General features: G+C 40.8%; 1 protein-coding gene across 3 annotated transcripts in view; it reads right to left on the bottom strand.

Moving 5' to 3' along the window:
- Positions 1-11,173, bottom strand: part of RTN4 (reticulon 4) — a 66,830-nt gene extending 55,657 nt beyond the window's left edge. Inside the window, exon 1 of one of the 3 annotated variants that reach the window (XM_060170086.1) lies at positions 10,368-11,173. In XM_060170086.1, coding sequence (XP_060026069.1) covers positions 10,368-10,929 — 562 coding nt within the window. In that variant the 5' untranslated portion in view covers positions 10,930-11,173. The remainder of the gene's footprint in view (positions 1-10,367) is intronic. The other 2 variants (XM_060170081.1, XM_060170082.1) reach the window with 2 other exon arrangements.
- Positions 11,174-12,884: the final 1,711 nt, after the last annotated feature.

Genomic DNA, 12,884 nt, shown 5'->3' with positions numbered 1-12,884 from the left:
AAAACTATCACCACATCCATGACAAGCAGTATAAAATAAAAAACTACTGGACATGAAAAGAAGAAAATTTGAGCATAAATAAGAAAAAACAGCCTATATAAACAAAAAGAAATAGTGTAAATGTTGGATTAATGAATATTAAAATGGAAATTTAAACAGCTTTTAAAAATTCCTAAGTATGTACAGTAAAAGACAGACATAATGAGTGAACAGAGAGTCTTGGTAGAAAAACATGGGCTAGAAAAAGAACCAAATGGAAATGCTGTAACTGAAAAGTACATTAATCTAAAGAAAATTTCACCAGATGAGCTTAAAAGTAGACTGGACAATGGAGAAGAAAAGATCAATAAACTTAAAGAGCAACAGAGAGAAAATATCCAAACTGAAGCACAGCATGAAGAACAAAAAGCTGGGGGAAAAAATGAACAGTCTCAATGACCTATGAGATAATCAAGCAGTTAATGCATACATAACTGGAGTCCCCCCAAAGACAATAATGACTGAAACAGGAAAAAAAAGTTTTAAGATATAACGGCCTAAAATGTGAAAATAGTGATAGAAAATACCAGCCCACAGATCCAAGAAGCTCAATGAACCACAAGCAGGATAAACACAAAACCACAAAGAACTACACTGTAGAGGCCAAACTACTGAAAACCAAAGACAGAGAAAAATCTTAAAAACAGAGGGAAAAGGCAGGTAAACAATAAGAATGACCTGACCTCTCACTGAAAACAATGCAATCCAAAAGATAATAAAACATTCTTTAAAATGATGAAAAAAACTGCAAACCTAGAATTGCATGCAGTCAACCCTCATAATCTGATTCCTTAATTTGCCAACTGGCCTACTCACTAAATTGATAAACCCAAAATCAGTACTTACAGCAGCAGGCACATGCAGAATAGTCATACATTCCAGTCCCCCAACATATGTTGCCAGGTGAGGTCAAACAAGGCAACCCTATTCCTTGTTTCAGCTCACATACAGTAAACAAGTATTCTTTTAGCAGTCTATTTACTGCCCTACTGTTTGCATTTCTGTGCTTTCTGTTGGTATTCTGATATGGCCCCTAAGCACAATGCTGAAGTGCTGTCTAGTGTTCTTAACAGCAAGAAGGCTATGATGTACCTTACAGAGGAAACACGTGTGTTAGATAAGGTTCCTTCAGACATGAGTTATAGTTCTGTTAGCCATGAGTTCAATGTTAATGAGTCTACAATATATATCAAATAATGTGTTTCTTTAAATAGAAACACACTTAAAACAAAGTTATATACTGATGAGTAACAAAAATGTTATGACTAAAGGTTCACAGGAACCTAACCCTGTATTTCCCCTAGGGACAATGATTCAGTATCTGCTAATTCAGTATTTTCTGTGACTTTATAGACCATAACCACCACAAATAACAAAATTGACTGTATTCATCAAAAAATCCTTCAAAAGTAAAGCTCAATTAAGATATTAACAGACAAACAAAAGCTGAAAACAAAAGCTGAAAGAAATCATCACCAAGGGACCTGCACAATAAGAAATGTTAAATGAAGTTCTTCATAATGAAGGAAAAAGATGCCTGATAGAAACCCAAATCTTCATGAAGGAATGAAGGGCAGAAATGGCAAATGTATGTGTAGATACAAAATATTCTCATTCCCTAAGTTCTTTAAAGAAATGGTAAATATATGAGTAGATATAAAGTATTCTCATACCTTAATTTCCTTCCAGAATAATTGACTTTTGAAGGTATACAAATTTGGAAAGAAGCAAAACTGTCACTGTTTGCAGATGACATAATATACATAGAGAATCCTAAAGATGCTACTAGAAAACTACTAGAGCTAATCAATGAATTTGGTAAAGTAGCAGGATACAAAATTAATGCACAGAAATCTCTGGCATTCCTATACACTAACGATGAAAAATCTGAAAGAGAAATTAAGGAAGCACTCCCATTTACCACTGCAACAAAAAGAATAAAATACCTAGGAATAAAAAAAAACTGACTTTTGAAGCTTAAATAATTACAATATATAATAATATATGTAGAAGTAAAATGTAAGACAATAAAAGCACAAAGGATGGAAGGAATATGTAGAAGTACAAAAAAAACAGAAGCAGATGGGACAAAGAGAAAAGAGACTTAAATGGGGACTTCCCTGGTGGTCCAGTGGTTAAGAATCCATCTTACAATGCAGGGGACGCTGGTTCAATCCCTGGTGGGGGAACTAAGATCCCACATGGTGTGGGGCAACTAAACCCACACGCCACAACTAGAGAGAAGCCCACGCACCGCAATGGAGGATCCCACACTCCACAGACTTAAATAGACTTAAGTGAATCATATTAATAATTACACTGGGGGCTTCCCTGGTGGCGCAGTGGTTGAGAATCCGCCTGCCGATGCAGGGGACACGGGTTCGTGCCCCGGTCCGGGAGGATCCCGCATGCCGTGGGGCGGCTGGGCCCATGAGCCATGGCCGCTGAGCCTGCGCGCCCGGAGCCTGTGCTCTGCAACGGGAGAGGCCACAACAGTGACAGGCCCGCGTATGGCCAAAAAAAAAAAAAAAAAAATTACACTGAATGTAGTAAACGGCCCCAATTAAAAGGCAGAGGTTTTCAGGCTAGATAAAAACCCTACTATGTGCCACTTAACAGGACACACACTTTAAACATAAAAACACAGGTAGATTAAAAGTAAAAGAATGTAAAAGGATATATGATCCAAGCACTTATCCTACAAAATCTGGAATGGCTATACAAATGTCGAGCAAAAGTAGATTCAAACACAAGGAGTATTATCTTGAGATTACCAGAGGTAAAGAGGGGCATTTGATAATGAAAAAGGAGTAATCAGACATAACACTAAATAGATATAACAACACTAAAGGTATATGGGAAAGGTGTAATGGAAGTACATGAAGCAAAAACTAAAGAGAGACAAGGACAAATCTACAAATATTATTTAAAAAATTTAACACTCAACTCTCAGTTAATTGATAGACTGGACACACATGCACATAACACACACACTCAATAAACAAGGATATAGATGATTTAGACAACACTCCAATGAACTGACTTTTATAGAGCACTACAACCAACAACAAAATATACATCCTTCTCAAGTACACATGGAACATACACCAAGATAAGCCATTTCCTGGTCTATAAAGCAAATCTCAATAAATTTAAAAGGATTGAAATCATGCAGCGTATGTTCTTTGACCACATGAATTAAATTGAAATCAATAAAATAGAATTCTGGAAAATGCCCTAATGTTTGGAAATTAAACACACAATTCTAAATAACTCATGAGTCAAAGAATGTATCACAAGAAAAATTAAAGAATAATTTAAATCAAATGATAATGGAAATCTGCAGGATACAGCTAAAGCAATGCTTAGAGAGAAATTTATAGCTCTAAATGCTTTTAGAAAAAAAGGTTAAATTCAAAGTTTAAAGCTTCCACCTAAGGAAACCAGAAAAAGAGCAAGTTAAACCCAAATAAGTAACAGAAAATAAATAACAGCAGAAATCAATGATATAGGAAACATGCAAACTACAGAGAAAAATCAATGAAACCAAAAGTTGGTTCCTTGAAAAGATCAATAGAATTGATAATCCCTAAAATGATCAAGAAAAAGAGAAAAGTAAGTATTGGAAATAAAAGAGGGACTATCACTATAAATCCTAAAAAATAAGAGAATATTATGAACAAGTTTATGCCAATAAATTAGACACAAATTCCTGGATGTCCACTCATCAAGATGAAATAGTCAAGTTCCTTGAAAGGCATACATTTCCAAAACTGACACAAGCAGAAATAGAAAATCTGAATAGCCTTATATCACTTAAAAAAAGAATACCCATAATTTAAAACCATCTCCACAAAGAGAACTCCAAGGCCAGATGGCTTCACTAGTAAATTCTATAAACATCGAAGGATGCTTATGAAACTTTCAGCAAATTAAGGAAGAGCAAGCACTTCTCAAAATGTTTCACAGACTTATGCACTAATACCAAAACCAGACAAGGCTATTACAAGAAAATAAAAATACAGATAAATATTCCTTACACAGGCATGCAAAATTCTTTAACAAAATATTAGCAAACTGAATCGAGAACTTGGTAGAATAATAAAACTCTCAATAACTTAATAATGATGGTGATTAGTTGAGACTGAAAAGTTATAAAGGCTATTTGTGAAAGAGATTTATATGATAGGTTTAAACCCCCTTAGAACAAAGATGAACAGAATTTTAAACAAATAAATTCCCTTCTTTTCTGAAACCAAAGACTCCAGTAGATTAAAAAAAATTTTTTAATGCTTTAGGTCAGCTTCACCTAGGGCTGTCAGAACACCGAGATAAATAAATTTAACAATGGCACCTTCCAATTAGTCAAATTTACAAGTCAGTCTATAAAGTTGGGGATGAAAAAAACAAGCGATTTTTTTTCTCTTTTCACAAAGGCAGCTGACAGAACATAAATATATAATTGGCCCTATAGTACAACCACAAGAGTCCTCTGGTTTTAAGACAGCAGAAAATACTTTACGGGTGGGGGCTTGTATTCTTTCCTAATCTCTTACATGTACCTCTCATAACTACGATCTCTACTCATCTTTTTGTCCCCGTACTCCGCCCTAAACCTGGTTAAAAAAAAAAAAAAGTGTGCTAATTTTTTCTTAATATTGAACTTCCAAGGGACCACCAATATAACCAGACTATTGCCAAATCTGTTTGAACAACAAAACTTTATAAGCCTTCTTCATCTATGGTAATAAGAACAAGTCATTAAAGAAATAATGTTTTTTTTTAAACTAGAGGGCCACCTAAGCAAAGGACTCAGGGACTGCTAAAAAGATAATCCAATATTTAGCAGCTTACAGCTCCTACTATAAGAGTAGGAGTAGTACCTATTGTTTGGCATTATCTATCAACATTTTCAATGCATATACCCTTTGGATCAATAATTCCACTTACATGAATTTATCCTACAACACATATATCCTACAACACATATATATACTTCTATGCATGTATTTGCAAAGAGGTATATATAAAGGTGTTCACAGCAATGTTATTTACAACAGAAAAAGCTGAAAGACAACCTAATTAACCATCAATAAGAGACTGATTAAATAAAATAGGGTACATCCATATACCTTGTATATGTAAATAAATTAATGCTTTAATTCAAAAGAGTTGGGATTTTTTCTTTTTGGCCACACCACGATGCAGAACTTCCCTGACCACGGAATGGAACCCATGCCCCCTGCAGTGGAAGCATAGAGTCTTAACCACCGGACCGCCAGGCAAGTCCCAAGACTTGGGATTTTTATTTAAGAGAAAATATTGCAGTAATTCTAGAACGATACAGAATATAGATCAGGATTCATCTATTAATATTATATTCATTCAACAAATATCTGAGTGCCTATGCCACATCTAAGGCACTGTGCTCAGCAATGCAAATATAATGTCATACAGTCCTTTTCCTCAAGGAAAAAAGGTAATACAGCCCCTTTCCTCAAGGAGCATATAGTCTGGTGAACAGAAATGAGTAAACATACCATTCCCATATATATAGTATGATACATATGATGAGGTAAGAATAGAATGTTACGGGAACACATGAGTAAAGTAACTTAAAAATTAAGAATCACCATTCCAAGAAACAAAAAAACCATCAATTTAGATGTGAAATTATCAATTCCCCTTTAGAGTTGAGAAGAATGATGAGGCCATTGGTCTGAGAACACCTTAGCATAAGCAGAGCTGGGTCCTACCATTTTGCATGCCTATGTCCTACATTAGCTAGCCACAAAGGTCACACTCACCCATTTAAACACTGCTGATGAATTATGGTTCTGCCCTTACAGTTCCCATCCCTGGTGCTACCACCCCCAGAGGGACTTTCTAGGGTCTATATTTAGAAACAGGAACAAAAAGTCTCAAAGAATGTACTATAAGAATAGTTCATCTGCCAACATTTACTTCTACTTAGAGGTCCCAGGGAAAAATCAAGAACTATTATCCATTTGGTTGGTACTTTTACCCTGGGCTAGCAAAGAACCTTTAAAATGTGTCATTTAAATTGGGGCCTTGCAACAGCAGTGGTTCAAATAAACTGCTTTTAGGTATATTATGAAATAACTACACATAAAACAGAGTCAATTACTGAACAATAGAAAATATGTTCCTTTTTGGAAACGTTTCATATAACATAGCAAATCTTCCAAGTTTACAGAAATACAGTGCTCAAATAGCATGTTTTCTAAATACTATTCCACATAATTACACATGTATCAAAGGTTCAATATATATTCATCACTTCATTTTAAAAAGGATTTGAGGAAGCTCATGAGTTACTAAAAAGAACTATAAATTTGACACTGAGCTTCCTAGGAACCAATGTGAAATGTAATTCACTTTATCCTTAAGGAGCACACCACTTGTTCCCAACTGTTATTCCTAGTCAAAAAATTAGAAATGGTTAACAAGAGAATTATTCAGAATCTCTAAATTCATCAGTTCCATTCCTTGTTATCATTTTCTAGATTATAATAGGAGGAGAGAGGATGGGGAATGGATTATGGCATGACATCCCTTTCTTTAGAGGCAACTACTTCCTGGGAGTGTCACATCACTGTTTACTTGAACTTTATGTTAAGGACTGATACTTAAGATTTAAACTATGTATCACTCAAAATCTTTTAACATTTCTAATATGTGCTCCTAAGCTGATATAAATAATCATATAATAAATGACTTTGTAAAAGACTAATAATTTTTAATCCTTAAGCCATAACCTATACTTATGAGCAATATTCAATTCTATACAAGCTTCCACTGCAAAAACAACTTTGGACAATCTCTGAAATTGATTTAATAAGCATCAACATTCTTTTCTTTGTATTTATATCCATGGCCTCCAAGTCCTATCAACTTTGCTTTCATAAAACGTCTTATTAACCTAACTATAAAAACAGAGATTCAGAGCCAAAAAAAGCATGCTTCCTAGAGTTTCTTATATTCCTCCCTGTATTCCATTTCCACTGAATGAACTACTAATGAACTAGTTCAGGCTCTACTCACCTCTCTCAGAACTACTGTGAAAGATTTCTAAATAGTTCCCCTATTTTTCTTTCCAACTTATCTTGAATATTGTCACCAACTCACTTTTCTAACACTGCTTTCATGATGCCATGCCTCAGTTCAATAATTTTCAGTGGCTTCCCAATGTCTAAAGCAGTAATTCAGAAGGATGAAAAACAATGAAATAACTTTATATTTGGGAAACAACAACAAAAACATTTTTTGTTTCATTATTTAAATTGCCAAAAGCAAAGGCAACTGTGAATGGCAGAGCATGAATAAAAGCAGGATGATAAAACCCTAATTCCTTAATTTGGCATTCAACACCCTTCAGAATCCAGATCTACCACACATTTTCAATCTTAATTAACACTGGCTTAGAACACGTCCAGAGACCAGCTCAATGCCATCCTTTATGAATGTTTGCATATCCTCAAAGCCTAGGTTAACCAACCACCTTTTTAACCTGAAGCCAATGCTTCTCCATGAAAAATGGTCAGCAGGGGAGAGGCTTCAGTCTCACTTCAGTTACTTCACTGCAATGGGGATGCTCCAAGCACAACAGCAAACAGCAAAATTACAACTTACCAAGTAAGGGAAATCAGCGTTTACTCAAAAAATAGGGTAGACAACAATGTTACATACACAACTGTCAGGGATCTACCATATTCACTAACATAAATCCTCTTCCAGTCAGACTGCTCTATGTTTCTAACCATGTTCTGCACACTTCTCAGCTCTTTGTCTTTACTCACATCAGTCCTTTTAGTTTCTCTAAGTCTTCAAAACTACATTTCTGCTCCAAAATCCCAATATAAATATTTAAGGAGCACATTTCTAAAATAAACAATATTTTAAAAAGCAAATTTTTTTACCATGGCCTGTTAGAGACCTCAAATGATCTAAGTGTAGTCCACCTCCCCACGCTCACCTTATACCACTCTCCCCCTAGTTTTTCTCACTAGTCTTCTTACTAGATTCTCAAACATACAAAGCTTATTACTGCCTCAGGGCTTTTGCCTCCTAGGAGCTTCTTGGAAATTTTTTACACCTGCAGCTTAAATCTCCCCTCCTCAGAAAGGCCTCTCTCAGTGCCACCCTACCTAAAAAGGCTCCCACACATCTCAGTCATTTTTCCACACCACCATTCTGCTTATATTCCTCATAACACTTAACACTAATCTGCCTTCCTTAATTATGTGCATATTATCTGTACTCCTCCCACGGGGAACACATGTGTCTTGCTTATTGCTATATGCTCAGAGCCTAGAATAGTGCCTCTTTGTAGGTAATCAATAATCAGTTGAATGAATGAACTCGTTAAGAAACCTAGACTCAGTGAAACGCCTTAACTATCTGTGCCCAAAATCATAATGTTGCTGTATTTACTAAAGGAACTAAACTTTCCAAATAGGCAACATCAATCCAGAATTAGGGAACTATGTAAAGATAGAGTCGCTGAGTAGGCAATATTCTTTCTCCTTTGTCTTCCAAACTTAGTATTCCAAAAGTCAAAATTCCAAGAGAATGCTGTCACCTCCTGAATCTCCAAGGTTCAAACAACAGAACTCTTTTCTTTGTTTCCATGAAGGAATACAAGATGACAAATTAGTATGCCTTTCTTAATCATTAAATTTATCATTTGTAAATTTCTTATTATTTAATATTTTTCTACCTCAGTTTCTCTAAAATGTGTGTTTTTACCCAGAAAAAGGAAAATATGAGTTACTCCTCAGATTCTAATATCTTTAGTGTAGTGAATAATGTTTTGAGTAATGTTTGGGGGTATGTCAATATCAAAATGCTACTCAGAAACATCACTATTGGCTTATTTTCCCCACTGTGGAGCAGGAGTGAATTGAAGAAAAAAAAAAATTCTTCTGTGATCTCCCACTGAGTTCCTTTTTCTAGAAAAAGAACCATTTCTAAAATCCTACAAGGCTATGACAATTTGTCAGCAGGCTGTTACACTACCTGATTCTTGGTTCTTGCCCTTTTATACATAAAAATCCTACTACTAGTGGGACACTTTGTCCCAAAAGTAACAAGCTATTTGTTATTGAGCTAATTAACGTGTCTAATAAGATGAATTCTCAATCTCTAACGAACTTGATTTTTTCTCTTCCAAAATAAAGTTTCCCAAGATGAAAAGGGTAATAAAACAATGTCACTAATAATAACAACAACACACAACCAGATGCTCGTGAATGAAAAGATTTGAAAACTATTCACAGACTATGCAGATTTGTCTCTGCAGACCTAAAACATTACTTCTACGAAGTAGTATTTTCTAACCAATAAACGAAAACGTCTGTCTCAAAACATTTCATTAAGTCTCATGGCAAATCTGCCACAAGTTCACCTGCCCTATTCCCGATAGGGAATCCACAGGTTTCCCCTTCTTTAGGAATGTCAACCATTTTGCCTTTTCCTTTTTTCTCTACGATTCAATCACGATGCTTAATAGGCTAAACCTGTCCACCCTAACAGCAATTCCCCTGACCCTGCGGCAGAGGCCCTGGCAGCACTCTGCCCCCTCGGAACACGACGCCCAGGTCCTACTTCCCCGGCTCGGTTAAGCCGGGAGGCGGGGGGAGACGCCACATCACAACCCGGTAAGCTGGGCGGTGGCAGGCCTTCGCCAGAACTCCTCTCCCCAGTTCTCCACGAGTCACACCACTGGAGGCGCTCTCCCTTCACTGCAGTCGGGTCAAAGTGGACGTTCTCCACTGGACCAGAGGGGGGAGGGGGGGATGAAGCGCATGGGGCCACCCAAGCCGAGGGAGGGTTGAGGAGGGGGGCCAGAGGTGAATGCAGGCAAAGACCAACAGCAAAACTGCGTCTTTTCCCCAGGAGCAACCCAGACGGGCAAACAAAAGATTAGGCCACCAAGGCCTTCCATCCTCACCCCGGAACCGAGCCAGCCCGATGAATCCGCACCCCTAGTTCCTCGATACACACCCAGCTCCTGCAAGGGGTGGGTTCCTAACTTCCCGGACGCGGTGGAATGGAGACCTGAGAGAAGAACCTGGGAGCGGGCGGGGTGCACTTGTTCCCCGACACCCAGACGGACAATAAAGAACACGCCCGGGCTTCCTCGACCGCCCCACCCTGCTCCCCGCGGCTCCCACCAGCGGGGGCGCCTTGTCCGCAGACAAAGCCCCCTACGGGCGGAGAGGAAGGCTGGGCGCAGGCTTTGGGGGCTGCGCACAAAAGAGGGAGGGGCGCGAGGGGCGGCGCGAGGCGAAGGGCGCGGCACTCACCCACTGAGCCGGAGGAGCCCCTGCGTTGGGGCGCGGCCGGCGTGGAGGGGGGCGCGGCGGGGGCAGGGGCGGCCGGGATCCACGCGGGCTCCGCCTGAGGGCTCACGTCGGCCGGGGGAGGAGGGGGAGGCCGGGCTGGAGGCTCATCGTCCTCAGAGAGCTGGGAGGGCGAGGTTTTGGTAATGGAGGGTAGGGAGGGCGCTGGCTCCGCCGACGACGCGGGGCTCGGGTCCCAAGACGGCTGCCGCTCCGGGGCGGCGAGGGGCGCTGCCGGCAGGGGCCCCCGGGGCGCCGGGGGCACGAAGTCATTGCCGAAGTCCAGCAGGGGCGCGCCAGCCGGGGTGGCGGCGGCGGAGGGCACTGGGGCCGCCGACAGCGCGGCGGCGGGCTTCCTCTCGAGCACCTCCAGCTCCTCCAGGTCCTCGTCCTCGTCCTCGTCTTCCTCCTCCTCTTCCTCTTCGTCCTCGGGCTCCTTCACGAACTGGTACTTGAACGCGGGCTGAGGCCGGGGCGGGCTGTCCGAGGACGAGGAGACCATTGGCGACTGGTCCATGTCTTCCATTGCTGGCGGGGAAGAGATGATGCTGCAGCTGCTGCCTCCGCGGGAGACGCTTCTCCTCACAGCCGCGGGCAGTTATGGGGGGGTGGGGAAGACTGAGAGGGGCAGGGCCCAACGAGCCGAGGGACCTGCAGTGGCGACGGCTCCCGGAACAATGAGACTGCTCCTCCTGCCTCCGCGCCCGTGATGCGCCACCCGCCCCGTCCCCAGTTGCCGCCGCCGCCGCCGCCCAGACGAGCGAAGGAGAGAGGCCAGCCGACTCTCCGCCCAGTTTGGCGTGACTCACGCTCCTGCCAGGGAGAGGCAGGCACTAACGCGGGAGGAAGCGAGCCAATCGGCTAAGAGATAGAGTTGACGGGCAACCAGCCGGCCCAACGGGAAAGGAAAAAGACGCAAGTGGGTGGGTGTTACCGCACTTCCTCTCTTTTACCGGCCAGGCTGGGTTCGATGGGCGGGGTTTGGAGCTGGGAACCCCACAGTCCGCCTAGTGTAGTAGAGGGTCGAACTGGGGGTCTAGGCCTTGCCCACAGCTGGAGGTCAGTCTGTGTAATTAGAGTACTGGGAAAGCGAGCCCGCTGCCTGCCTGCCCTGAAGGGTCGGAGACGCTCCTGGCGCGCCACCGGAAAGGCGTTATCTTGGGGACTGGGAGTGGAAACTTTCCTCCCAAGAAAGGAAAAATCCCAGAGCGCAGAAAGGTACCAAATAACGGGACCGTGGAGTAGCCTTAAGGATTGAAGTATACGTTAAATTTTAGATTTTGAAATAAGATTGTCTTTTTTCAAACTTAAATTCCCAAACCACCTTATCACTACTACCATCACCACCTTAAAAGAAAAAATAATATTTTTGACAGTTTTAAGATCAGTCCCAGTCTAAACTGCGGATCCTGGATGACGTAGGCAAAACAGCTGGGCTGGATGATCTAGGGACTGGGGCAGACCATTTGAAAGTCTGCTCATCTTCAAAGAGGGTTTTGGGATCTGCCCGCTACTGGACTCTTACTTGGTAGAAGGATGAGTCACCCAAAGAGGAAGGGGAGAGAGGAAAGTGGAAAGAGAACGATGCCTTGGAGGGCAAATTTGATTCACATTATATTTCAGTCACTTAAGGCTCATGAGTCAACATTTCGGATGATTCAGGCCTTCTGGGAGTCAGGAAGCCAAATACATACTCATTTCTTTGGTATGCCAGAATGAGCATAATCCCCATTCCACTTTTTCCAGAACTGGAGGGTTTAAAGAAAGTGGTTGCAGAACATTTAAGTATCAGCATCCAGAGATTTACAGATCCCTTTTATCTTTCTGATATACCTTTCAAAAATATTCCCTTCCTGCCTAATCTGGAGGCCCTGGAGAGAGGAGGTTAGCTTGCTTTCAAGTTGCTCACAGTCTAGGCCTGCACTGTTCAATACCTTAGTCATTGGCTACTCCTGGCTATTGAGCACTTGAAATGTGAGTCATCTGAAATGAGATGTGCTGTAAGTTTGAAATGCACACTAGATTTTGAGAGTTAGTACAAAATATTTAAATATCTCAATTTTTATATTGGTTACATGTTGGATTGATAATATTTTGGCTATATTGGGATAAATGTAATATATTATTAATTTCATTTGTTTCTTTTTAATGCATCATCTAGAAATTTTTAAATATATATGGCTTATATTTTATTTCTATTGAACAGTGCTAGTCTGATGACGATTAAGAAATGTTGATTGGGACTTCCCTGGTGGCACAGTGGTTAAGAATCCGCCTGCCAATGCAGGGGACACGGGTTCGAGCCCTGGTCCAGGAAGATCCCTCATGAGCAACTAAGCCCGTGCGCCACAACTATTGAGCCTGCACTCTAGAGCCTGCGAGTCACAACTACTGAGCCCGCATGCCACAACTACTGAAGCTCGCACACCTAGAGCCCATGCACCACAATAAGAGAAGCCACCGCAATGAGAAGCCCACGCA

Source organism: Lagenorhynchus albirostris, chromosome 13 (assembly GCF_949774975.1).
Source record: "Lagenorhynchus albirostris chromosome 13, mLagAlb1.1, whole genome shotgun sequence".
Classification (NCBI taxonomy): Eukaryota; Metazoa; Chordata; class Mammalia; order Artiodactyla; family Delphinidae; genus Lagenorhynchus; species Lagenorhynchus albirostris.
The sequence above is the reverse complement of the archived record's forward strand: the minus strand, read 5'-3'. Positions and strand labels throughout refer to the sequence as shown.